We start from the raw sequence: 27,329 nt of genomic DNA, 5'->3' as shown, positions 1-27,329 counted from the left end.
AAACCTGTAAATACCTGAAACGTAGTTTCTCGTGTGAGAGATTGAAGTAAACAAACCAAAGCATTTGATGCCATTTAAGTCGGTGTTTTGATACAAACTCTCAATTCTGAGAAAGAGTTGGATTCAAAACTTCATCTCTTTCAATTTAAATGTCTAAAAGTAAAACAAAACAAAAAACCCATTCAGATGAGTTCAGGTTCTTACAGAAGTTCTGGTGTCGTCAGCAGCTTCCGTCCTCCTGGCTGGTTCGGAAACACGTCTTCTAGGAAGTAGTACATGTGTCCGACGCTGATACCTGAGAGACACACACACCATCCTGCTCACACACAAACAACACCAGAGCACCAAATGTAGATTCATCCGCTGCTAACAATAGTCCCCAGAAATGCGCCTTTTCCTCCTGTTTGTTTGATAAAAACTACAGTGAGCAGCTGGAAAAATGATTAGTGTTTATTTGTGATCATGCTCCTTTGTTTCTTTTTGCAGCTGAATAAAAGCAGAACTGACATTAATGAAGATAGAAATATATAGTTTACTGATTCTACTTGTAAAAATAGAAATAAACAATAAGTAAACATTTACAAAAATAACCAGACGCTCGACAAAGACGAGACAGATTCAGCTTCCATTCAGTTTTGTATCGTTATGTCTGACTGCTGCATGTGCGGGTTCTGCTTAAACATTAATGAAACCATAATAATAAGATTTGTGAGCTGTTGTTTTTTTAAGATTGGCACTAATATTGATAATACGGAGAGCTCTAAGAAACTTAAAAAATATTGAATTATTCTCCCAGGTTGACCCTGTAAACGTAAATGTACAGTACTTTTTATGTTTTCTGATACAATTAATAAACTTTAAATTGGACTCAGGATCAGTTTTTAAACTGCTAAAAGTTTGATGAGGCACTTTATGCATTTTGAAATTATTTTTGTATTCATTTAACTCTGTATTTATTTATTGATTCCTGTATTTATTCATTCATACATTTATTTGTGCATTTATTTATTTATTTATTTATTCCTGTTTTTATTCATGCATTTATTTGTACATTTATTCCTGTATTTATTTATTTATACATTTATTTGTGCATTTATTTATTTATTCCTATATTTATTTATTTATTTATTTGTTATTTATGCATTTATTTATTTTTTCCTGTATTTATTTAGGCATATATTTATTTTTGTATTCATTTATTTATTTATAAATGTATTTGAGCATTTATTCATTTATTCCTGTATTTATTTATACATTAATGTATGCATTTATTTATTCCTGTATTTATTTATACATTTATTTATTCATTTATTTATTTCTGTATTTATTTATTTATATATTTATTTATTTAATCCTGTATTTATTTATTTATACATTTATTTATTTAATCCTGTATGTATTTATTTATACATTTATTTATTTAATCCTGTATTTATTTATACATTTATTTATTTAATCCTGTATTTATTTATTAATATATTTATTTATTTAATCCTGTATTTATTTATTAATATATTTATTTATTTAATCCTGTATTTATTTATTTATACATTTATTTATTTAATCCTGTATTTATTTATTTATACATTTATTTATTTAATCCTGTATTTATTTGTGCATTTATTCATTTATGTATTTCTTGAGACTTAAGTCGTTTTTTTTGTCCTCCATTGCCTCCATCTGTTAGTTAGTTAGTTAGTTAGTGTTATTGTGTGACTTTGGTGTTTTTTTAAAGGGTCAGAAACGACCAAAACAAAGAGACTAACCCGATCAAGGCAGAGTTAGACCAGACACTGCTGCTCTGTTTTTGTCAAAGGAGTCAGGTGAAAATATTCTAAATTCAGCAGGTGTTTTAAATTTGTGGAGAAATAGCTCCATACAATCACACTTATACATCAGATGTCTTGCTTTGGCGGTGAAATGTTTTTTTTATACCCAGGAGGTCGACCACAATGGAGTTGCCGAGCAGCAGCGAAAACCCCATGAGCACCCAGGGGAGGAGCGGCGCCTGGAAGTTCAGGAGCCCGAAGAAGTTCATGCGTACGAGCGGATGTCTTCTACTCCACACGTACACCAGCATGATGATGAAGGCCTGGCCCAGGAAGAAGACATTGGCGAACAGGCCGAACAGCTGCCGACAGGGCTTAAGGTTAAACTCATAAGTTTATTATTTTCATTCTGACAGTAACAATCAACACCTGGGAGCAGGAAAAGAGTAAAAAAGTTAAAATGGTAAATAATATTAAAGCTGGGGTAGGCAGTTTTGGTTTTTGGAGGGCCGGGTGCCAAACCCTTCACAATAAAAGCAAGTCTCTGTCTATGAAACAACATCACAGGGCTCCAGACAAACCCGTAAACCTGCACGCTTACAGTTTCACAGCTGCCCAGAGGGACGTGTGTGCCGGACAAACCCAGGACCGTTTCATTAAGCTGGAATGTGAACGAGAGCTTCTGGCTTCAAAACTGCTGAGCATCATCAGAAAGACGGGACTACACGTACAGTATCTGATTTTACACGCTTTTAGCCTGAAGGCAGCCTTATTGAGGTATCTCATAAAGAAATATGCAGGATGTTTAGCAACCAGCTTGACCTGAAAACTCAAACGTCTCATTCTCCACCTTTTTTAAAGGGTCTGTTCATCTAAATTACAAAAACACATTTCATCAAACAACTCTTTTAGCATTGAACCCTGCAGATATTTTTCAGATTATTAAGAACCCTTTCTCAAAGTGTAATTCTGATACAAAATCATGCCATGTTTATTTGGGGGCAGCTGTGGCTCAGTGGTGGAGCGGATCATCTTCCATTCGAGAGATTGGCAGTTCGATCCCCGGCTCCTCCGGTCCGCATGTCGAAGTGTCCTTGGGCAAGACAATGAACCCCAAATTGGTCCCCGTGCTGCTCATGGGTGTGTAAATGAGGTGTGAATGGTTAGATTAGATAGTATGTAAATGTCCACTGCCATCAGTGTGAATGGATGAATGTCACAAATACTGTGTAAGCACCTTGAGTAGTCAGAAGACCAGAGAGGCGCTATAGAAGTAAAAGTCCATTTGCCATTTTTCAGCACTTATACACATCAAATAAGACATCAAGACAGTTTTTTTTCATGCATGAACTATTAACGGAGAAATCCAGGAGAGTCGCTCACAGTCGGACGTAGCTAACAGTGATTAGCTCGGGGCAGTACGGGGAAGGCATTAAAACGTCTTTTTTAACCACTAATACTGCTGAAAATAACAGCAAACCTCTGCAGCAGCATGTGAACGGTCCCTATACAGAAAATAAAGCACCAATGGGCTCCTTCCTTTTGGATTGACTCTGGTAATCCACTTGAATAGACTTTACTATGAGAGGAGCTGGTACAGGGGCCAGTAGGTAAGTCTTTAAAACAATCTTTTAATAAACTCTGGGTTCACTAACTATGTTGTTGATGCTTTGTTTTCTGTGTAGGGACTCACTTATCATGCTGCTGCAGAGGTTTGCTGTTATTTTGAGCAGTATTAGTGGTTAAAAAAGACGTTCGAATGCCTTCTCCCGACTGCCCCAAGCTAATCAGTGTTAGCCACGTCCGACTGTTAGCGACTCTCCCGGATTTCTCCGTTAATAGTTGTTGCACCAAAAACTGTGTTGATGTCTTATTTGATGCATGAAAGTGCTGAAAAAGACTTTTGCACCAGAATTACACTTTACAGTGTTTTTACAGCGGGCAGTCACACTGTAATTTGCAGACTTTTATATCTCCGGCCTGATTTAACACCTAATGTGATATCTCGGGCCCTACTCTTAGTGGCGGCTCCATTTCCATGTAAATAAAGTCGATGCGGCTCAGTGTCACAGGCGTGACTTGGGCAGAGGTGTCTATGACGTGAACTGTTGTGTGACCCACAGTCGGGAGTTTTCAAACCGGTAAAACAGCTGATCACAGGAACGAGAGACGGCAAAATATCGTACGTCCCGATGAACGACTGGAAAGCCTGTGAAACGCTGACACTCTTGATTGATCAGATCACGGGGGGAACTTTTTCACACGCAGATGTTGGACGTCACTGTACGCCCGACTTTGTGCTTTACATCACGTCACATGCTCACGCCCATCCCAAAAAGACGTCTTTTTAGAAAGGAGGAATATTGCGCCTTGGTTTCACACAGACAGGACGGCAAATTGCAGCCTTTGTCTGGCCGCAAATGTGAACCATTTCCTGTATAAAAAAAACATTTAGATTCCCAGGTAGATGCATTCACACTGCACAATGTATCTAAAACATAAATATATAAATATCTTTGCAATATCTTGTTAAATGCTAAGCTGCGTGTCGTTCCTCTGATACAGTAAAAACAAGGTAGATGTCTTTTTGTTATTTGTGTCAACTGACCCTTTAACGCAGCGGTGTCAAACTCCAATTCACAGTGGGCCAAATTTAAAAACTGGGACAAAGTTGCAGCCAAACTCAATATCTACTAAAAAAAAAAAAAAAAAAGCCTGTAAATGTGCATGTTTCCCTTCTCTCCAGATGTGTAATGTTGAACATTTTCAGTGCAGCTTCTTGTTCTTCTCGTGGTGTTTCTTTTGTTTGATTCTTTGGTTACAGCCACAGTGACAAACACCTCTTTACCTTCAGACACAGATCATCTGCTGAAAGCTCCTGTTCTCCATCTTTCTTTTGGACGTTTTTGGGGAGGGGTGGATTAAGTTTGTCTGCAGAGACTGGTAGCATGGATGCTCATGTGTGTAAACAGAAAAGTAGACGTGTATGTGCTTTATACTCGCGGGCCAGCTCTCACAGAACCTTGATATGATCTTGTGGGCCAAATATAATTACACTGCGGGCCAGATTTGGCCCACGGGCCTGAGTTTGACACCCTAGCTTTAAGGAATTAACATAACATCAAAACTGAAGTTTGAGCATCATTGCAGTCAAACTTTAGATATATTTTTTAAGGATACCGTCATGACGATTCCTCCAAACAGGAACATGAAAACAAAATCTGCCGTCCTCCCCCGGAAACAGCCTTCCTCCAGCATCCGACAGTATCGATACCTTGCTTCAGTTAAAGAAATCCCTTTTACAGTTGTTATTTTTTTAAAGATAAACTGAGGTATTATTTCTGTGATTAAAAGATACAGAAAGATGATGTTGAACACGAAACTGAATCCAAGAGAACCAAAGAAGAGGAAGCTGGTTATCAGGCGCCATATCTGAGCAAAATAGATAGAAAGCAATAGTGTAAATATAATAAAGTACGCTTTAAATGTTTAGTTAAGTAATACAAGTTACCTGGTATCTTCTGATGATGAGGTCGGGGTTAAAGTAGAGCTGGAAAGGAGTGATGAACTCAAGTTGCTAAAGAAAATAACACAGTTTGATATTTATCAAGACATTATTTAAATAATAAAATACTTTAAATTAGAAGAGATCAAATAGAACAAAGTATAAAAAGTAGCACTAAAGGAAGAAATAAAAATGAAAACTAGTGTACATACACATATAAACAGACATTTGTACTATAAACTTTTTCAAATGTTTCAACTGCAAAACTTTCACAAATGTAAACTTTTTCCAATTAATTTAAAGACACATTTATTTTCTCAGTAAATGTAGAAAAAGCACATGGATATGTATTATTTATTTATTTCCTATTTGTTATAAAGCATCTGAAAACTAAAATTCAGCTTTTATTAAGTAGCGTGATTGTAAAATGTCCCTTACTATATCTAAAAAAAATGATTTCCTGTCAAAGGATAAAATTATAAAGTTAAATGATTTATTATTATAAACTTACCCTTACACATCCTTCATTACTGTAACCGAGAAGTTTCTTTTAACTCGTTTATACTGTTTCAAAATCTCCAAAGAATCAGTGTATTTTAACTTTTTCAAATGATTCAACTGCAGATTTTTCAAAGAGTTTACCTCTTCTTATTCAAAACACATTTATTTTCTCATTAAATGTGGGAAAAGCACAGAACTTTATGCTGCTCAGCGTCTTAACCATGTATTTTCCTTTTAAAAGCATCGGAATTGTTCATTTAAAGAACAAAAATGATCTTTATTATCTAATTGATAATTTCCTCTCTGATCTAAGGATGAAAAAAGGAAGAAATAAAAAAGAGAAAGAAATTATACTTACAATAAACCTACGCTTCACTAACTTTCTAATTTTTAAACATTTTAACTTGTGGATATCGTCTCAAACTCCAAAGAAACTGCAAAAAATTCAAAAACTTTACCTTTTCCAGTTGAAAAACCCCTTTATTTCCCCAGTAAATGTGGGAAAATGACAGAAATGTTCCTTACTATACCTGAATAATAGTTTCCTGTCTGATCAGATTTTAAACATCTGTTTCTGTCCTCACTGTAACTGACATGTTGTTGTTGTTGTTGTTGTTGTTGTTGTTGTTGTAGTTGTTGTTGTTGTAGTTTCTTACCACGGCGGCGGTGGTGAGGACGCAGGCAGTGGTGTACGCTCGGGTCACCACAGGGATGTGAAAGTACTCCTGAGTGAAGCCTGGAGCCATCACTGCTGCTGCTGCTGCTGCTGCTGCTGCTGCTTCACTGTCACACATCAGCATCACTCTCTGAATGAACAGCACAAGCCCCGCCCGCCTCACTGCAGCAACCAATCACATCCTCCCACCAATTAACACCATCCAACCCGAAACACCTTTAACACATTTGAGGCCAGAACAAAATATATAAATACACATCTTATTATCAAATTAAATGCTGCAATAAATTGAGAAATAACTATGTATGTGTCATCATAATTAAATAAATACATAAATTCAATGAGACATGAAATATATAAACGTTGAATTAATTTGTGTATTTATTAATTAATGTATATTTGTACATATATATATTTCTTAATTTGTATATTACTTTATATTTCTACTATTCATTTATACACACATTTATGTATAATTTTACATTTTTTATTAATAAGAATTATTATTTTTATTTATATGTAATTTAATGTCAGCAGAATTTAATGAATACTTAAATTCAACGACATGAAATATATACATATTTAATTTATTTGTGTATGTTATTTGGATTTGTTAATGTATTATGTATATTGTATATTTATTTGTATATTATTATTCAATCTACTTTTTACACGTACTCATTAATTGATACACATTTATTTATATATTTTTAAAATGTATATATACTTTAATTATGCTGTAGCTAAATAAATCAATTCAACTTTAAATTAAATTACATTATTAATTCATTTATTTAAAAATGTTATAAATATGCATATGTTTATACCATGTTTTCCTTGTTGATTTATCATTATAAAAGTATTTTCTTATATCATTTCTTATGTATTTATATATTTAGTTTTTGGCCCTTAAAAGTCCACTGCTCTTCCTTTTTTTATTATCATCCTTTTTATTTTTAACATTTAAAGTAACTTTTAGAAATAAAATGTCCATCAATGTTCGTGGGGTTTAATTTAATGAAATAAAGTATGAATTAAAAAAGCTTAAATAAGTTGCATAACTGACATTTCTTAAAAAACCCATTATTTTTTATAATATTATATTATTGTAATAATAATTCAGTTATTATATAGATACCAATACCAATATATACTAATTGTTATTTAAAATATTGTCAATAATAATTGTAATACATAAAAATAATAATAGAAATTATTCATTTACAAAGTTACATTTAAATTACACAAACATATATTATTCCTCCCCAGGAACCACCACCTTATCGTGGTGGAGAGGTTTGTGTGTCCCTGTGAACCTGAGGGCTGTGTTGTCTGGAACCTAGTGCTCCAGGTAGGGTCTCCCATGGCAGACTGGTTTCAGGCGAGGGGCCGGACTAAGAATGGTTCACAAAGACTCTATGGACAAATGAGGAAGAGGAAGAGAGACCCTGCCCGGAGGAAGCCCGGGGCCCCCGTCTGGAGCCAGGCCCAGACGGAGGGCCCACCCGGCGAGCGCCTGGTGGCCGGGTTTGCCACGGAGCCCGGCCAGGCACAGCCCGAAAAAGTGACGTGGCACCTCCCTCCTCTCCATCCTGTGGGCCCACCACTCGCAGGAGGAACCACTTGGGTCGGGTGCGCTGCTGCACGGGTGGCAGTGAAGGTGAGGGGCCTCGACGGACCAGACATGGGCAGCAGAGGCTGGCTCTTGGGACGTGGAATGTCACCTCTCTGTCTGGGAAGGAGCCAGAGCTTGTGCGGGAGGCGGAGTGCTACCAGTTAGATCTGGTGGGGCTTACCTCCACACACAGTCTCGGTTCTGGAACCGTACTCCTGGATAGGGGTTGGACCCTATTCTTCTCTGGAGTTGCCCAGGGTGTGAGGCGCCGAGTGGGTGTGGGGATACACACAAACCCCCGGCTGAGTGCTGCAGTGTTGGAGTTCACCCCAAGAGAACGAGAAGGTCGCCTCCTTACGCCTGCGGGTGGTAGGGGGGAAAATTCTGACTGTTGTTTGTGCATATGCACCGAACAGCAGTTCAGAGTATTCAGCCTTCTTGGAGACCCTGAATGGAGTCCTGCATTTGGCTCCATTAGGGGACTCCATAGTTCTGCTGGGAGACTTCAACGCCCAGGTGGGCAATGATGGAGACACTTAGAGAGGCGTGATCGGGAGGCCTCCCTGATCTAAATCAGAGCGGTCGCCTGTTATCAGACTTCTGTGCTAGTCACGCATTGTCTATAACTAACACCATGTTCGAACATAAGGATGCTCATAAGTGTACGTGGTACCAGAGCACCCTAGGCCCAAGGTTGATGATCGATTTTGTGATCGTATCATCTGATCTGAGGCCGTATGTTTTGGACACTCGACTGAAGAGAGGGGCAGAGCTATCAACTGATCACCATCTGGTGATGAGTTGGATCAGAGGATGGAGGAAGATTCTTGACAGACCAGGTCAGCCCAAACGAGTAGTGCGGGTGAACTGGGAACATCTGGAGGAGGCCCCTGTCTGAGAGATCTTCAACTCACACCTCCGGCGGAGCTTTTCTGGCATCCCTGTGGAGGTTGGGGGCATTGAACCGGAGTGGGCAATGTTCAAAACTCCATTGCTGAAGCCGCAGCGGTGAGCTGTGGCCTCAAGGTCTTAGGTGCCTCAAGGGGCGGTAACCCTTGAACACCGTGTTGGACACCGGTGGTCAGGAAAGCTGTCCGACTGAAGGAGTCCTTCCGGGATATGCTATCCCAGAAGACTCTGGAGGCAGTTGCAAGGTACTGATGGGCCGGAAGGGCTGCAGCCTCTGCTGTGTCAGAGGCAAAGCAGCGGGTCCGGGAGGAGTTCGGAGAAGACGTTTCTGTAGTGAATGAGCTTTAATTTCACTCAGCGGCGTTGTTGGTAAACAGGTTATGACTTTATTAGAAAGAAAACAATATGCAGTTCATACATTTCAATGTCCAGGCTCGAGGGTACATGTGAGTAAAAAATAATAATAATCAAAGACATGTATGTACAACAAATAACTTTGTCGAGTTGTTTGTGTATAAATATCAGATTAACACTTGAGTTGTAGAAATGATTAAAACAACAACAAAGTGTGAAAGATGAAAAGTGTAACGACTCGTCAGCGTCCTGCACTGAAAAACAAAACACGCAACCAACATAACGGGGACGCAGCGGTTCTCAACCTGGGCCACCGGACCCACAGAGAGGCCGCGGCGTGACTTTTATCAGGTCCGTGAGATCCTTTCACTTTCCAGCAGCGGTGGAAGAAATATTCACATCCGCTCATTATACAAGAGAAATACTTTCATTTAAATGCACTGAAAGTAGTCAAAAGTAGTCGATCTGCAGTCAAATGGCCACTGGGACTGATATATTATCATATGTGACGGTATTATGTTATTAATACTGAAGCAAGTGTTGTCAATTTGCATGTATATTTCCCCCAAACTCTCCAAAAGTTAGCCTCAAAGTTAGCATCAAAGTTGGCATCAAAGTTAGCGCTATTTGGGCTATTTTTAGAAATTTAGCATCTCTGTTTTCATTAAGCACCATTTTGTGTCTATTTTTAGTAATTTAGTGTTTCTCTGTGGTCACTTTGTGTCTATTTATAATTATTATTTTTTTTAAAGTAATTTTGTGTCTACTTTTAGTCATTTAGTGTCTCTATTTAGTAATTTTTAGCATTTTATGTGGTTATTTTATGACTGTTTGTGGTCATTTGTGTCTATTTTCAGTAATTTAGTGTTTCATGTAGTTGTTTTCCGTCTCTTTGTGGTCATTTTGTGTTTCTTTGTCGTCATTTTCGTATCTCTTTTTAGTAACTATAGGGTCTTTTTTGTAAATTAGCATCTCTTTGTGGTCATTTTGTGTCTCGTTATACTCATGTTGTGTTTATTTGTAGTCAGTATGTGAATGACTTTAGTCATTTTGTGTCTCTGTAGTCATTGTGTGTCACTTTTGTGTTCATTGAGCGTCTCTTCGTGATTGTTTTGGTAGTTTAGTCCTTTGCTTTCCAACCACCAGTTAAATCTGATTAATAGAAGAGGACGGAAGAAAAACTAATTTATAGTAGTTTTATGGATTCTTCTCTAAACGTTTTTGTGAAATACTGAATAATTTGAATTCTTTAGGGCGACACACTACAGGAAAATACATTAAAATGAACATTAGATTTAGGGCTATTTTTGCTTTTTGCATGTATTCTCTCAGACTAGTTAAAAGAAAAAACACATTGAAGTGTTTATTTTACTACATTTTTGTCACTTTGCATGTAGATTTCTCCTAAATTCTCCAAAAGTTAGATATTCCAGATAAATAAGTAGAAAAGTACATCAGAATGTATTTGAGTAAATGTACTCAGTTACTTTGCACCTCTGCCCTCCAGCTGCTTAATCTGTGTGAGAACTTGTTGTGAAACACTGGCTTCGTCTAGTGATTCAGGGTGAAAGTTGGTTGAGAACCGCTGGTCCACGCAGCAGCTGCTGTCCCTGAATGTGTCACACTGACTGACCTGAATAAAGCACCGTGTTGTGTTACAGATGACCAACGACTTCATTAAGCACATGAGAGAGAGAGAGAGAGACATAGAATCTGAGGAAACCTCTCTCTCTCTCTCGTCCTGCGGGGTCACAGTGCTGAACTCTAGATGGAGCCCCGGAGTCACAGAGGCCCTGCACACTGGAGAGCTTCATGTGAGAAGAGTGACATCAAAACTCCACCCACAGGGATGTTATCTCCTCTTTCTCCCTCACAATAGCACCTTGTTTATTTGAAACGCAGAAGCCTTTTTAAATAAAAATCAGTTGACATGACGTCTCAAAGCTACACAAGGAAAGGTCGAATGTAGCAGCAACATTTCCTCAATTAGACTCTAAAAAAATAAATCTAGATTAAGTTCCTCGTACACCAGACCCTGATAAGTGTGCAAGAGAGGTCTTTTTTTAATATTAAATGACATCTGTCACAGCCCTACTCTGCCTGTGATTGGCTCGTACTCGTCGCCTTTTTCACAGAATCAAAGATTCTCTGAAATAAAGAACCAATGGAGAGAAAATGGTTGACACTTCCTGTCTCCGAAGTGGGTGTGGCCTCCTTTGAAAGTGTAGTGAGCGTTATGTGGATGGATGAAAACGAAATCAAAATGGTTATAATACTATGGCTGGACTTGAATATTCAACAATTCAGATGGTCTTACATATTCAGTTTTTAGTTTTGGTATTTAAAAAAAAAAACGTCTTTAATTAAACGAGAAACATGTTGTAACCAGCCCCCTACCACGGCGACTTCCTGGTTGATCCAATCAGGAAGTGCCAAAAACTGCTCTGAGTGTCCACTAGGAGCAGGTTTCATAACAGAGCAGTTTCTCATTGACCCCATGTTGAACAGGCCGTTTTCACAGCATAATTAAACCTGTTTAAGGCCTGGTACAAAAAAACATTCTAGTCTGTATGTTTAGGGCATATCTCCATGACAACACTGAGGGGGTGAATTTTTTTGTACCAGGCTAGTTTTTATTTTATTGGAGGTTAAAGTTTATGAATAATTAGGGGTGTGGCCTCTTGAGTGACAGCTAGCCTCTGGCCCTCACTTCTCCTCGGAGGTAAACATCAGCCAGATGGACGTACCTCCCTCCCCCCAACGTCACATACATGCCCTTTTTTGGTAAGAGGAAATGAGGCTGAGTCAAAATCTGACAAGATGGAGACTCCAATAGGCGAGGACGATTGGATGGTCTATTGTCGCAGCACAGTTTTTGCAGAGTAATTTCTGTGTTTCGCTGTCATTTACGGTTTCTTCTCTCTTTTCAGCAGCTAACTTGTTGTTCTGTGACCAACATTAGCTGCTCTGTTTCAACAATGTCAGGCTTAAAAGTTGGCATGCAGGCTGAAATTCACCACGCTGTTTGGAGCAATTACCAGTGATAAGACACCAATTTTTCAATTCCACTGAAACAGTGCAGCGCTGTGCCGTCCAGGAGGCCTCGGTGGCATCCAACTGTGAGATTTGCGTTATAACTTAGCTGTCTAGAAGGCTGTTGTTGTTTTCAGGCCACTTGATGAAGATGGACGTCATATTTCGTAAGATATCATTTGAATTTTTGTGCATTACTTTTTGTGCGATATCCTACGAACCTGTTGATGAAAATACGTCAAGACTCTGCAGTAAAAAACCATGGTACAACTCCCTACAGTTTCACCCTTTTAAATTCTAAACTGTGTTTGATTATCACACTCTAAAAACTTTAAAAACTGTCCAGCATCAACCAAAGTGCCAAAGTTAGTATGAACAGGACTTTTTTTTTTATCAGATTCATGATGCATTTTGCTTTGAGATTTTAGCCATGTTTTGTTGTGGGAAATCTCTTTTATTCTCTTTTAGTTGTGGCGGTTCCTTGTTGGTTTCATCTCTGTTTTCCAAAAAGTAACACAACCTTTGTTTACAGTATATGTTGTGAGTCACGGTCAGTGTGAGTCAGGCTGACAGGGAAATGAACTGCTTGCGTGATCACATCCTTAAACCGTTGTTTATCAGCCTCACGTTGAAGTTTTTTCTGGGTTTATAAAGTTACAGTATTAAAAGTAAACTCTTGCTGCAGCAAATGAACAAATCTACCTCGTGCAGCTTTTAGGTTCGATGTCACTCTTCAAAGACACTCAAGGATCACAGAGTCCATCCACGACGAAAAACCCAGGAAAGCAGAAATGGAAAAACATCCACTAAAGTCTGTCCCGATTCTGTCTGGGAAACTGAAACCAGTCGAACATCTCAGGCTCAAAGACAGGAAGTGAGAGCGATGCAGCATCGGGGCCCAGATCTCAGCCTTATGGTGACAAAAAATGTGCAAAATAAATATGAGTACAGCTGCACAGGAGGTGCCAAGTCTGAGGAAACATTAACTTGGTTTTCCTGAGAAGAAGGTGTAATTTGAGTAAAGCATAAACAGATGGAAAGAAGGGTCGTCTCATCCCTCTTGAATCCGCAGGTCAGGATGAACACATGAACGTCTCTGCTCCAAAAACTCCTCAGTCTTCCTCAGATGAAGACTCACGCGTTTCTGCAGCCAAAAAAGTCCACGCCAATGTAGCGAGGGTAGCCCTCCAAAGAGTTCATGCCGACAGGATCAAACTTCCAGTACTGTCGACCTCGGATGAAGTGAGCGTAGCCTGGAAGACAGAAAACGGAAATGATCAGTCTAAATATTATCGTGCCACAAAAGGACTTAAATGACCTTTTTTGGGGGATACATTGTTTTCCTGGAGACCAGAAGAATCCCAAAACTGCAAAATTTAGGTTTCATTTTTTTCTGGCAGATATGTCAAGCCCCTCGCCCATTAAGACAGAATTACACTCGTCATGGCCCCATGTAGACCAGTCACAACTGTTTAAAATAATGACAGTGTCATCGTCCAGTCTGCAGGTTCAGCACAATTATGACGTTTTATCTCATATTTTTTATCTCATAATTGACATTTTATCTCATATTTTTATCTCATAATTGACATTCTATCTTATATTTTTTAGCTCATAATTATGACATTTTATTTCAGAATTTCTATCTCATAATATTGACATTTTGTCTCATATTTTTATCTGATATTTATGGCATTTTATCTCACAGCTGTTTGTCTCATGTGGGGCGGGGTGAAGACGATGACTGACAGTGTCACTGTCCAGTCTGCACGTTCAGAACAGTTTTTCAGCTTTTATGGGCAGAGGAACACCAGCAAAAACTCCCTTCTGCAACTAAATGAATGTTTCATACAGATCCATCCATCATCAAACAAACTTGTCCGTGAGTAAATTATTTAGAGTAGAATAGAATAGAATAGATGACTTTAATGATCCCAGACTGAGAAATTATTGTGTAAGAGCAGTAGTGGGTCAGCAAATAAAAACTTTGTACATAACATAACACATAACATACATAGTGTATATATACAGTGCACAGTGTGCTATAAACAATAAACAATAATAATATATACAACAAAAATATGAAAAATATACTATAACAATAATAATATATACAAAACAAAAAAACAGTAGAGAGAGGGAATGTTAGGATGCAGCGACTCTTTATTTGTGCTGCTTGATGATTTTGGCTCCCTGTACACAACAGAGTTGAAAGAGGTAATTATTCCTTTAAAAACCTCTTGTAAACTTTCATTCTTTCAGTTTGTTTCCATTCATTTTTCGGAACGACACAAGGACTTTAAAAGATCCTGACTGACTGTTACTAAAACAATAATACGTTTTTCTCTGCAGTCAGAAACTTTCACATTTGATCGTCTCTAAAACAGACGCTATTTTTGCCATGCATTTCTATTTAAAAAAAGAAAATCTTATTTATATGCCATTTAATCTCATATTTTTTAATCTTAGCATTTTAAATCTTTAATCTCACAAATGTCTCTCATAACTATGTAATTTTATGTTATAGTTCTTAATCACATAAAAATGACATTTCATCTCAAATGTATCTCATAATTATGACTTTTACGCCATAATTGTTATTTCATAATTTGATATCTTTTATCTCATAAATTTCATCTCAAAATTAAGACATTTTAGCTCATAATCTTTACCTTATAATTTAGACTTTTTTTAACCTCATAATGCTTCTCTTAGTTTTGTGATTTTTATTTGCAAGGTTTTTTACTTTATCTAATTTAAAAAATCTCATTTATATCTTTTTATATCAACTTTTTATCTCATATTATTATTATTGTTAGTAGTATTAGCTGTATCATTAGGATATTATCATTATTATTATTATTATTCAATATAATGTGATATAGGCTTATTATTGTATATTACATGAATCAAGCAGGCCTCCAAGGCTACAGGATTTGTAGACAGTTTTACCGTAGATGTCTCTGAAAGTGGCGTCCACGTCGTCGGGGACGCCGCTCCAGTCCTGCATGCTGCGCGGGTAGATGGACTCGACCCGGTTCTCCCGGGGACTGAACCTCCAGTAGCTGCCCGACTTGAAGAAGTAGGTGTCGTAGTTGGAGTCGTGGCCCCAGCGCAGTGCCGCCTGGATCCCGGACACCGACAGACCCAACCTCCTGATGGACTCGGGCCCTCGGACCTGCATCTCGGCGTCGAACACCCAGTAGTTCTCACCTGCCGGGAGAGACACGGAGACGACGGACGCCATTCAACACTTGTTGGTCGAGTTCATGTTTCTCATTATTTTTTTTTGCCCTGGAAACAAACATTTCAAGATCTGGCCCTTAAAAGATATGATAAAAATGCATAGATACCACATTTCACCATTAAGAGAAGAAGCTCCCCTTGTCCAAGATGGCCGCCACATTGACTTATCGCTCCAATGAACAGCAGTGGCCATCTTGGACAGGGGAGCATGTTTATCTATGGAGGCAGGGGGTGCATCAACTATTAAAATCACCATTTCTCGCTGAATATCATTTTTGATATATGGATACTTAGTTACATAAAAAAAATATGGGTTTTAATCATAGGTTTTTAAAGACCAAAATACCTCATCTTGTGTGGATAGTAACAGTAAGTGGCTCTAAGTCTTAATATAATTTAAACGATGAGTTGCATAAAACTTCCCCTCCAGTACAGTTATCATAAATATAAAATAAAATATGAATAAAACTACCATATAGGCATGGATGGATTCTGTGGTTTTGCATCTATTTAAAGTCATTTTGCATCTTTTTGTGGTGTTTTGAACTATTTTTAGTCATTTTGCGTCTTTTTGTGGTGGATTTGCATCTATTTTTAGTCATTTTGCGTCTTTTTGTGGTGGTTTTGCATCTATTTTTAGTCTTTTTGCATATTTTTTTTTTATGGTTGTTTTGCAACTATTTTTAGACATTTTACGTTTCAATGTTGTTTTGTTTCTCTCTGTCATCATTTTACATCTATTTCTAGTCATTTTGTGTGTCTCTGTCATTATTTTTTGTCTCTTATGTGGTCGTTTTGTGTCTATTTTCAGTTATTCAGCATCTCTTCGTGGTTGTTTTGCATCCCTATAGTCATTTTTTGTCTCTGTGACCATTTTGTGTTTTTTTTCAATTAGTAGATTGAGAGAACTATTTTGATCTTTTCAATCATTTTTCTTGTTAAAGAAAACAAACAAAACATGTTTCCGGCTTCTCAAATGCGAGGATTTCACTTTTAATAGGTACATACTTGTAGAACTTGTAGTACATACTTTGACTTCCGCAGCTGTGTGTGCATATAATATAGACCTGAAACTTCTTTGCTGCTGCCTCAAATGAACAGTTTCCTTCTGGTTACCATTAAAAGTTTCTTTTTTCAGACTGTTCAGTGGAGACAACAATAAAAAGAAAAGTCTGTTTTCAAGCAGGTTAGAGCAATAGCTAAAGTGTTTATCTCTTTAAGACAAGGTAAAAAAATATTAAACTGACTTTGTAAAATAAAGCATTTGTCCCTCACAGTATGGACAGTTAACTCACATCTGGTTGAAACAAACACACTACCTTTACCCACATCTGGAAGTGCTCACACAAAGACTCAATTGCAATGATTTCACGGCGTGTAAATTAACATTTTACACCCGTTTAAACTTACCTATAAGAGTGCACAGTGATACTTTACATCTGCAGATGATCCTGAAACTATAAACCACATAACAAGCACAGAATCAAACGTCCTCGCTGCCCACCTTGAAAGAACCAAATATTCCCCGACTTGTCTTCAAAGGCGGCGTCGATGTTGTCGGGAATCCCCCTCCAGTGACGGGACGCCAGTGCAGGGTAACCACTCTCCAGATGCCCATCCCTGATCCGCCAAACGTAACCGGACTTGAAGAAGAACAGCTCCCCACGGATCATAGACACGGCATCAAAGTCCGTCTGGCAGGCGTCGGGCTGGAGAACGAGACACAAGCGTGACGTCTTTCTAACGAGGGGTTTTAAAGTGTTAAGAAGCCGTTTTATTGGATCCCAAAATAAAGTCAAGGTCGAGTGAAAAAACTGTAAAGTGAAACAGGTTTTACAAGAGAAAAATAATCTGAAGTGGAAAGTTTTCAAAGGGCGCGCCTGCTGTCAGACTGAAAGACGACTTTGTTGTTTGACCGTCATTCATTCATCATCATCATCATCATCATCATCTGTGGTTCATAAATACACTCGTGTCTGATGTGGTGCAAAGATTTTCACTCTATTAAAGTGTGTTATAACCACAGAAACCGCTGCCTCTTCAGGGAAAAGGGCTTGTGGTTGTTATTCCACATTTTCTTCTTGTCATCAAATTCTGTAAATTAAAAAAGTGTTGCCTATGTACTTCTTCTTCCTCTGTGACACAACAAGCTCCACTGTTGCTCAGAACACATCAGTGACATGTTCCTTCATTACCATGAACACACACACACACACACACACACACACACACACACACACACACACAGTGGAGTTTTTGACTCAATACAAACGTCGTCCTGCTGATAATCAAAAGTCTATTTACTGTCAAATTAAAACATATTTGGAGTTTTAGAGTTTAGCGTGTGCAGGATGATGATGCAGAAACACACAAGTGTTGATAGAAATACATGGGTAGAGTAGCCCGTTCTGTTGTTATGGCACAAAAATGACTCTTTTGTAAAGGGACCATGGGGGACGAATGCTGTGACGAAAAGAGAGCTGAGCCGGAAGGCAAAGCTCTCCATCTACCGGTCAATCTTCGTTCCTGCCCTTACCTATGGTCATGAAAGCTGGGTCATGACCGAAAGAACGAGGTTGCGGGTACAAGCGGCCGAAATGTGTTTTCTCAGGAGGGTGGCTGGAGTCTCTCTTAGAGATAGGGTGAGAAGTTCAGCATCCGTGAGGAACTCGGAGTAGAGACGCTGCTCCTTTGCGTTGAAAGGAGCCAGATGAGGTTGTTCGGGTATCTAGTAAGGATGCCCCCTGGGCGCCTCCCTAGGGAGGTGTCCCAGGCACGTCCAGCTGGGAGGAGGCCTCGGGGAAGACCCAGAGCTGCTGCCCCCCTAACCTGACCCTTGATAAGAGATTGAAGATGATGATCCATCCATCCATCCATCCATCCATCCATTCATCCCTCCATCATCTTCAACCATTTGTCCCTAAAGTTGTCTCAGGGGGGCAGGAGCCAATCCCAGCTGACATTGGGCGTGAGGCGGGGTCCACCCTGGACAGGACGCCAGTCTATCACAGGGCACATAGAGACAAACAGAGACAGACAACCATTCACACTCACATTCACACCTACGGGCAATTTAGAGTCATCAATGAACCTAACACCTGCATGTCTTTGGACTGTGGGAGGACTTAGACTTCTCTTTATTGATCCTTTGGGATGACTCCCGCATGGAAATTAAGGAAGCCGGAGAACCTGGAGAGAACCCACATAGATACTGGGAGAACATGCAAACATCACACAAGAACCAGGAACCCTCTTGCTGTGAGGAGACAGTGCTAACCACCACACCGCCATGCCGCCTGAAGAAGATGATGATGATGATGATGATGACTATTGGGGAAAAATGCCCCCTGCCTGGCGAAAGGAGCAATACAACTCAAAAATAACTAAAACTAGCTAACATTTAAGTTGTACTCTGTCAGATTTAAGAGTTGTTGTTTCTAGCAGCCTCTTTGGCGGTAAGATGTAACTGCAGGTGAGCCTGTTCATTCAGAGCCTCCATTTTCTCACGGTCACTCTGTGTGTTGACTTTTTTTTTGCTCTTTTGTAAACTTTATTGAAACACATTCACCTGCCTACTTCCTGTCCGTCCCCTATTTGTTTCCCTCTTAAATCCACACACACACACATGTTCCTATTACACTTCTGCCCTCACTACAAGCCTGACTCAAGTTGGAAGTTCCAGATTTCAGATTACAAGTGAACGCAGCATAACTGTTAGTGACGAGCTCCAGCGGCAGACCGACCGCTGTCCGCAGCGTCACTAACATGGAGACTTATTTACATGTACATGGAACATGGAATGTCTCTGAATGATTTAACTCACTCTGCGACAGATAGGACAATTAACTAGATGGAAATCTTACAGAGTACATCTTTAACTAAAATCCAAAGTCTAACTCATTGATGGATTATCTAGAAGTTTCTTTCATAGTTTTGATTACAGGAAGTCAATAATCGTCATAATTTTAGCTACAATACTCTACTGACACTACATGTACTATATGAAGGCGCATCCATACTTTATGACATATATACTACAAAATCTAACTTCTCACTTAAAGCCAAGCTCTTAATTTTGCAGAACTTTAAGTCTTAAACTCATTTAAACAGGTGAGTTAAATAAAAATTCATCCCTGTACAGTCTTAATGAATGGGGAAATTAGTGTTTTTGTACCAGGCTGTCAACGTGTTTATGGACTCGCTCTTGAAACCAGCCTCAAGTGGCCACTCGAGGAACTGCAGCTCAGTGTTGCCGTCAAAGTTGGCGCTTATACTACACTATAGCAGCAGGAACTGGAACTGCAACCTGCTGCCATTACTTCCACTTCCAAAATAGTCTCTCATACTGCAAAATAAATCCATTTAACAGTTCTTTTTAAGTATTTTCTCCTCTTTATATTGAGTTTTGTTGCATCAGCTCCACTCACATTGGTGACGATCTCGTTTGTCTCCGGGTTTGAAGGTGGCGGGGGCCGGGGGGGCGGCGAGGGCAGGACTCGTGGCTGAGCTCCGTACAGGTACTGGATGCCTCGCTTGTCGTCCTCACTTAGCCTCAGTGGGTAGGAGAAGGAGTAGTACGCCGACATGATGGCTCCGGGCTCGCGGGAGTGCTGCAGGCCCAGGACGTGCCCGAACTCATGCGCGGCGACCTGGAGAAGGTCTGTGCCTGCAATGGGGAGGTGATCGACAAGAACAAGAGCGCCTCAGAGGATGCAACACCACACCTGCTTCGAGCCGTTTGTTTTCACCTGCTTGCAGTGGCACGATTTTGCTACCTGAGAGGACTCAGTGCCAACAAAGAGGATTGAATAAATACCTCACTGCTTCCTGTTCCTGTCTGTGTCAAATATAATTAACTCTTCATACCTGAGCTGACGGCTGATATCATCACATTTCAGTATCTATCGGTATCAGTGTGTATGTTTTCAGATCTTTTCACAGAACGTGTAATGCAGAATAGATGCCTCAGGGTTTAGAAGTGGTGTCATGTTTTTTATTCATTCTTTATTTCCCCAGGGCTCATTTCTAGAATTGATGACAATGGAATACAGTGTGTGTGTGTGTGTATTATATATTAAAAGATAAAGTCAAAAACAATAAATCAACGTCTGAACTCTTTCTCTCACCCATGTGGTTTCCGAGGGTCCACGACTCGTCATAGTCAAAGTGAATGTCGCCCTGTCGGTGCGTTTTGGGGAAGAAGGCGTGAGCGAGAATTCCACCCGGGCCGTCGAAGGGCAGGTTGTCTCCGTGCCAGTACCTGCAGGTCCGTAAATGATTATAAATAATATTTAAAAATAAATAAACATCATGAATGAAGATTTACAGACGACAAAACAAGGAGACTTATCGAGGCTGCCTGTTTGTTCGACCAACATTTTAAAAACAGAAATATTGTTTTGTGTTTGTGTTTTCTTTGTTTTCCCTTGTGGACATTTTACGCCCACTTTTAAGTTGTTTTGTATGTCTCTGTGATTGTTTTGCATCTATTTTAAGTCATTTTGCATCTTTCTGTGGTGGTTTTGCATTTTCATTTTACCTTTTATTTTAATATTGTTTTTATTCAGCTCTGTAGTACTTTGAGGTTGTTGAATGTAAAGTGCAATACAAATTAAATGTATTAAAAAATACTTTAATAATCCCAGGGGGAAATTATTTAAAGTATTATTACTATTACTAATATGTATTTTTAGTCATTCTGCATCTTTTTGTGGTGGTTTTGCATCTATTTTTTTAGTAATTTTCCGTTTCTATGTCGTTGTTTTGTATCTCTCTGTAGTCATTTTACATTCATTTCTGCGTGTCTTAGTTTTAGTCATTTTTATCTCTATGTGGTCGTTTGTGTCTATTTTCAGTCATTTGGCATCTCTTCACAGTCGTTTTGCATCACTATAGTTATTTTTTGTCTCTGTGGGGTCATTTTGGGTTTTTTTTCCATCCATGGTGATCAACACTGTTTTGTTTAGGCACCTATTCAATGTTGAAAGTTTACAGTGTGTAAAAGGGTTTAAAACATCATAACATGACTTTAAGACGCCCATTCTCAGCTCTTTTGTGTCTTATAAGTTGTTTAAGGTTGATGCCTTTAGTTACACAGATTTGTTCTTACTTTTTTAACACTTGAGAATAGATAAGAGTGCCTTCAGCCTTTCTTCAGGAAACCCACTTGCATGATTCGGACCAATAGCCATTAGGCAAATGCGTTTTTTCATTCTCATTATAAAGGGAAAGCCAGGGGTGCGACTATCCTTGCTCCTTTTGAGCCCTCTGACATCACAGCAGATAAACTTGGACGTTTCATCATTGTTTCAGGCAAACTCTACAATAAGTCAGTGGTTTTGGCCAATGTGTATGCGCCCGATGTTGATGACGTACAGTTCTTCAATAGAATTTTCTCTGAACTCCCTGATCTAAATTCTCATACTTTAATTCGCGGAGGGTGGATTTCAATTGTCATTTGGAAGTATCAGACCGCTCCTCCCCTAAACCTACCACTCTCAGCAAGTCCCCCAGTTACACTAAAGCATTTCTCCATGATTGTAGCCTTTCAGATCCCTGGCAGTTCTTGTATCCTACAGAGAGAGAATACTCCTTCTCTCATGTCCACCACACTTATACCCAAATGGATTCTTTTTTTTATAGATAATAAATAAATCTCAAACCTCAAGTCATGTTAATAGGGGGGTATTATTATTTCTCATCACGCTCCCCTGGCTCTAGTATTAGCTCTTCTCAACGTTGAGTATACAAGGAGACACTGGAGACCAGATCCATTGTTACTCTCTGACGAAAGCTTTCTCTTACACATTTCTACACATATTAAAACTTTCTTAAGTATCAACAGAACAAGGGATGTGTCTAATGAAGTCATTTGGGAAGCTATGAAAGTGGATTTAAGAGGAGAAATGATATCATTTGCAGCTTATAAAAATAAGTGTCCAAAGCAAAAACAGCTAATTCGATTTGAAATATAGACAAACACTATGCAAATTCTCCTTTTGCAATTTAAAATAGTGCATGGTATCCTCGTTTCCACAACCAAACTAGCGTGAATGAATCCTGATGCTGACTCTAAAGGCGCACCTGCTTCACTCCACCACATGTACGTATGTGTTTAAGTAACTTTTGGTCATCGCGGTCTTCCATGCATTATCAGAAACTCTTCTTCACCAACCTGAGCCGAGTCCCTTGACTGGTATTTTTGGCATTGCTTCAGATTTGGACTTACAAAAAGCTATGCTCAACTTTCTGGTTTTCGCCCCATTACTAGCTCGACAAACTATTTGACCTAAGTGGAGGGACTCAGCACCTCCTTCCTACTCACACTCGCTCAGAGACATGTATCCTGTGTGAATCTAAAGAAGATTAGACACATTATTCAGGGATCAGACTACAAAAATCTACAATGTATGGCGCCCCTTCCAGGTATTCTATGAGAAACCTTTGACAATAGTTAGATAGAGTAGTAGAGTAGCCCCCCCTACCGCCTTTTTTTTCCTCCTCGCTTTCTTCTTCTTTCTAAGTGTGCTTGTTAATCGTTTTTTTGATTTTTACAATCCGATTCTATTCACATTTTTTAATTTAATTTCTATTTATTTATCTATTCTTTTTTTCTTAGTGGCTGAATGAGTATGTCCATGGACGAGGGGTTAGGTTGTGTCGTGGGTGGATGTTGGACAGAAAAATCTAAAATGATCTTCCTGTGCAGTGATTGTCTTGCATGCTTTGTCAATAATAAATGAACCATTGAAAGATAAAAATGCCTCCAAAATCCCACATTGAGACACCCAGACCTTTAGGAACACCATAGAGCACCCTTGCTAAACTCTCTTTGCGTGTGTTCGTGCAGCAGGTCCAACAGATCCTGCTGTAACATGAAGAACAATAATAAAGCTTTTTGATAGGATGATTCCAAAGGAGAAAGAAGAAACAAAACAAGCCACATAAAAGAAAATGAAGTCATTTCAAAGATGACACAGATCCCCCATAAACTATCTCTGGAGTTTTTAATCTGTCCATCTCTTCTTTTTATCATCGACTCTCTGAAGCTCTTTGTCACTCAAATCTTTCTCAAAATACGATTTTAAACTGAAGAAAAACAGATTTAAAATGCTGACTGGCCTTGTGGTGAAGAGAAGAGAGAGAAAATCACGAGTTCATTATGGTGTAAGCTTCCATAAATTTTTAGTCATTTTGCATCTTTTTGTGGTGGCTTTGCATCTATTTTTGGACATTTTGCCAGTGGCGGCTGGCCCATAGAGGGTGATAATTTTTTTTTATTGCTTTTATTTATTCATTAGTTTTATCCTATGATTACAATTGTGTGGTCAAAGAGAAGCTTATAATGACTGCATTGAAATATTGATCTTATCTCTCATCTCTGTGTCTGCCAAGCCGAGCCGAGCTGCTTCGGAGGCAAAGGAAGCTGGTCTCGCAAGTTTACAGGTCTCGGACGAGATTGAGGGCGATTTTCAGAGCACCCATCAGTTCCACATACACACTCATTAAAGGGTTACGCACGCAGCTTGCTTTGCTCTATGGGACGAATACATCGAACCTCAGGGCGCTATTTCTATCGCCCCAATCCACTCCCCTAAACTCTTCCCAAGTCTGGCCCGTTGTGTTTCTGATGGGTGATCGTCAGCCTCGTGTGACCGGAAACTGAAACGATAGTTGTACTGGGCTGCTCTACTATGTACATATATGAAAAAGGGAGATTAAATTATTTGCAAAATGAAATATGGAAACAACCTAAAGAAAAGGTTTAGTTATCTCTGCTTCAGCAATGACGTGTCAGTCATTCTCTTAAAACGATGTTTTTGAGGTTATTGATAGGAACCAAATAGAGACAATATGAATTGTGTCTGTGTTCATTATACTGAAACACAATCTTCTCACTGTTTTGTGCAAGAACAGGTTATATTTTTCTGTGAGAAAGTCTGCTTCATTAATAACAAAGCCCCCCCTGAAATATACTCTTTTTGTGGTGGTTTTGCATCTATTTTTATGATTTTCAATTAAGTGTGTGTTTTTGTTTTCAGACCTAGTGAAGTCGATGCGGATGTCGGCCTTCCCGTTGTGAACCTCTGTGAAGGTGAGCGGGGGTGACGTCGCTCCAGATCTTCAGCGCTTCCCGAAAGACACGTCGAACCTTCTCCTCAGTTATCTGCCAGGGAAACCGCACAATCCTGAGGGAAGGATCCATGCAGGTGTAAACACACACACACACACACACACACACACACACACACACACACACACACACACACACACACACACACACACACACACACACACACACACACACAGAGGGTGTTCAGTAGAGCAGCAGAGAGGGGACCACCAGCCTTGATGGTATCCCTCTAATCTGATATCTGCAGTGGTCTCATCAGTGGGAAGGTGTGCTGTTACTGACGCCCTCAGGCTCATCCCTTTCCTTTCAGATTAAACCACCCAGTGTGATCAGTAAGGGAAAAGAAAACCTCCTTATCTCACCAGCAGGACTCCAACTGTTCCTAAATTATATTCACCATTCAGTCAATTATATGTGAAAGTTACTGCTGCAGTAAAATGAGAGGAAATACGTTCACTTCAGTTTGGAATAAAACCCAACAGGTCTGAACGCGATCTGTTGTTAATTCATGAGAGCGACTTTGACTTCTGTCATTAAAGTATCATTTGGCTCATGTCTGTACGATGATCAGTGTGAAGCTACATGTATGCAGCCAGTTAGCTTAGCTTAGTGTGAAGCCTGGAAGGTATACTGAAGGTATAACATGTTTTTTTTAATCCATATGTAAAAAACACAGTGTTAAATCAATACAGTGAGATATTAAAAACATTTTGGGGCTCTGAAATGGTAGTTTTGACACATCATAAATAACATATAACCTGCTAATTAGTGAGCTTTAGCTAACAGTAGCTGGATTTTGTAACAAAAGACCCATGAATGACACACCAGTCATTTCATGGGTTAGTTCACGCCATTTAGTCCCTTAGTCTCTTATCGGGAACTAGTGGAAAAAGTCTGTATGGAGGAAATCAGGGTGGACGGATGGGTCAAACAAACCAAAGGTCAACTCTGATTATTTTAACGCACATGCACAAGTTAATCTACTTAACAAACAAAGTATTTGAACCCAAACCATCATCTTTTCCTACACAGAATAAGGTAGTTTATCCTAAATTCACAACGTGTTAAAAACAGACAATTTGGGAATGAGAACGAGGTGTTAAATGACACGTGAGAAGCCTTCCCAATGAGATACCGCTGTTTTACCGTGACCCTCTGCATTTGGCAGCAAAGCACAAGGACGCATTGTTTGTCTGTGCCAAATGGTCCGAGCATTGGCTATAAACCCGTCCACGGTGATATTAAATGCAGGATAAACTCCACGTGAGGAGACAGGCAAGGGTGTTGGACTTTCACCCAGGAGACATTTCCCGTTCACGTGTCAGGGTAGTTACTTTATAAACTCACAATCTTTGAGTCCACAACGTTAACCACGTGTTCCTCGTGTTTAAAACAGGGAGCGTAGTGGAGCGTAGTGGAGCATCATGTGTTTGGCGCTCAGGGTTACCCAGACGGCAGTTTGTGAGGAGTTTGAATGAGGACGGGTTGTGTATACTGAGAGTGAGACGAGAAGGTGGAAACCACTCATGAGGGTGAAGTGTGGCGCTGTCAGGACGTGTTTCACCTGTATTCTGTGCAGCGCTTCTGGCTACAGAGCAGGTTGTCAATTCCCACTTGTAAGCACAAGTCTGTGGTTGTGGCACAATGGTGCCAAATCTGGCAACCTGACTGCTCAAAAAGAAATAGTTCCAGCACATAACTCCTGCCTGACAGATTACACAAACAGGATACAAAATGTTCATTTACCAAAATTAAAACGATTCCTTTAACCTCCAGCTGATCATTCTGAAAATTAACAGTTAAGTTAATCATGAGTTTTCCTGGAGTCGACATGTACAGGTTTTATTAGTGTAAAAATGGTATAAAATCAGAGGTATTATGTGCAGCATTATCAGCATTAATGAAGAGGAGTTTAGATATTTAATAACATTGTCTGTCCTGAGCATTTTGGCTCACCAGCAACAATTTATACTGGCTATCATAAGATCATGCGGAGGGTCAAGATGGCAGAGAGCAGCAGGGTTTTATGGGATATATGGTCTTTATTGAGAGAAACTATATCATGTGAGTGTTCATCTCAACCACTGTCTCTTTAGTTTACATACAGTATGGACTGTATAACCACCACAAAAAAATGCAAAATCACCACAAAAAGATGCAAAATCACCACAAAAAAATGCAAAATCACCACAAAAAAAATGCAAAACCACCACAAAACGATGCAAAGCAACCACAAAAAGATGCAAAACCACCACAAAAAGATGCAAAGAAACCACAAACAGATGCAAAACCACCACAAAAAGATGCAAAGCAACCACAAAAAGATGCAAAACCACCACAAAAAGATGCAAAACCACCACAAAAAGATGCAAAGAAACCACAAACAGATGCAAAACCACCACAAAAAGATGCAAAGCAACCACAAAAAGATGCAAAACCACCACAAAAAGATGCAAAGCAACCACAAAAAGATGCAAAACCACCACAAAAAGATGCAAAGAAACCACAAAAAGATGCAAAGAAACCACAAAAAGATTCTTAAAACAAGATAAAAAAGATGCAAAAAAAGAAGTCACATTTGATTGGCA

The 27,329-nt window shown here is 39.2% G+C and overlaps 2 protein-coding genes across 2 annotated transcripts in view; both read right to left on the bottom strand.

Moving 5' to 3' along the window:
- Positions 1-200: 200 nt before the first annotated feature.
- On the bottom strand, positions 201-6,569 carry LOC310946503 (derlin-2-like; the record flags this gene model as incomplete). The annotated part of the gene is made up of 6 exons (XM_083912981.1): positions 201-295; positions 1,936-2,131; positions 4,950-5,043; positions 5,128-5,201; positions 5,281-5,346; positions 6,432-6,569. The coding sequence occupies 6 exons, from the start codon at positions 6,567-6,569 to the stop codon at positions 201-203; spliced, it is 663 nt and encodes a 220-aa protein (XP_083769107.1).
- Positions 6,570-13,224: 6,655 nt separating this feature from the next.
- Positions 13,225-27,329, bottom strand: part of mmp11a (matrix metallopeptidase 11a) — a 33,059-nt gene continuing 18,954 nt past the window's right edge. The window contains 7 exon segments of the mRNA XM_083912025.1: positions 13,225-13,615; positions 15,315-15,575; positions 17,113-17,317; positions 20,036-20,274; positions 20,735-20,868; positions 24,652-24,710; positions 24,712-24,796. Of these exon segments, the coding sequence (XP_083768151.1) occupies positions 13,497-13,615; positions 15,315-15,575; positions 17,113-17,317; positions 20,036-20,274; positions 20,735-20,868; positions 24,652-24,710; positions 24,712-24,796 (1,102 nt within the window). The 3' untranslated portion in view covers positions 13,225-13,496.

The sequence above is a fragment of the Echiichthys vipera genome, assembly GCF_963691815.1.
Source record: "Echiichthys vipera genome assembly, chromosome: 4".
In the NCBI taxonomy this organism is placed as follows: domain Eukaryota; kingdom Metazoa; phylum Chordata; class Actinopteri; order Perciformes; family Trachinidae; genus Echiichthys; species Echiichthys vipera.
The sequence above is the reverse complement of the archived record's forward strand: the minus strand, read 5'-3'. Positions and strand labels throughout refer to the sequence as shown.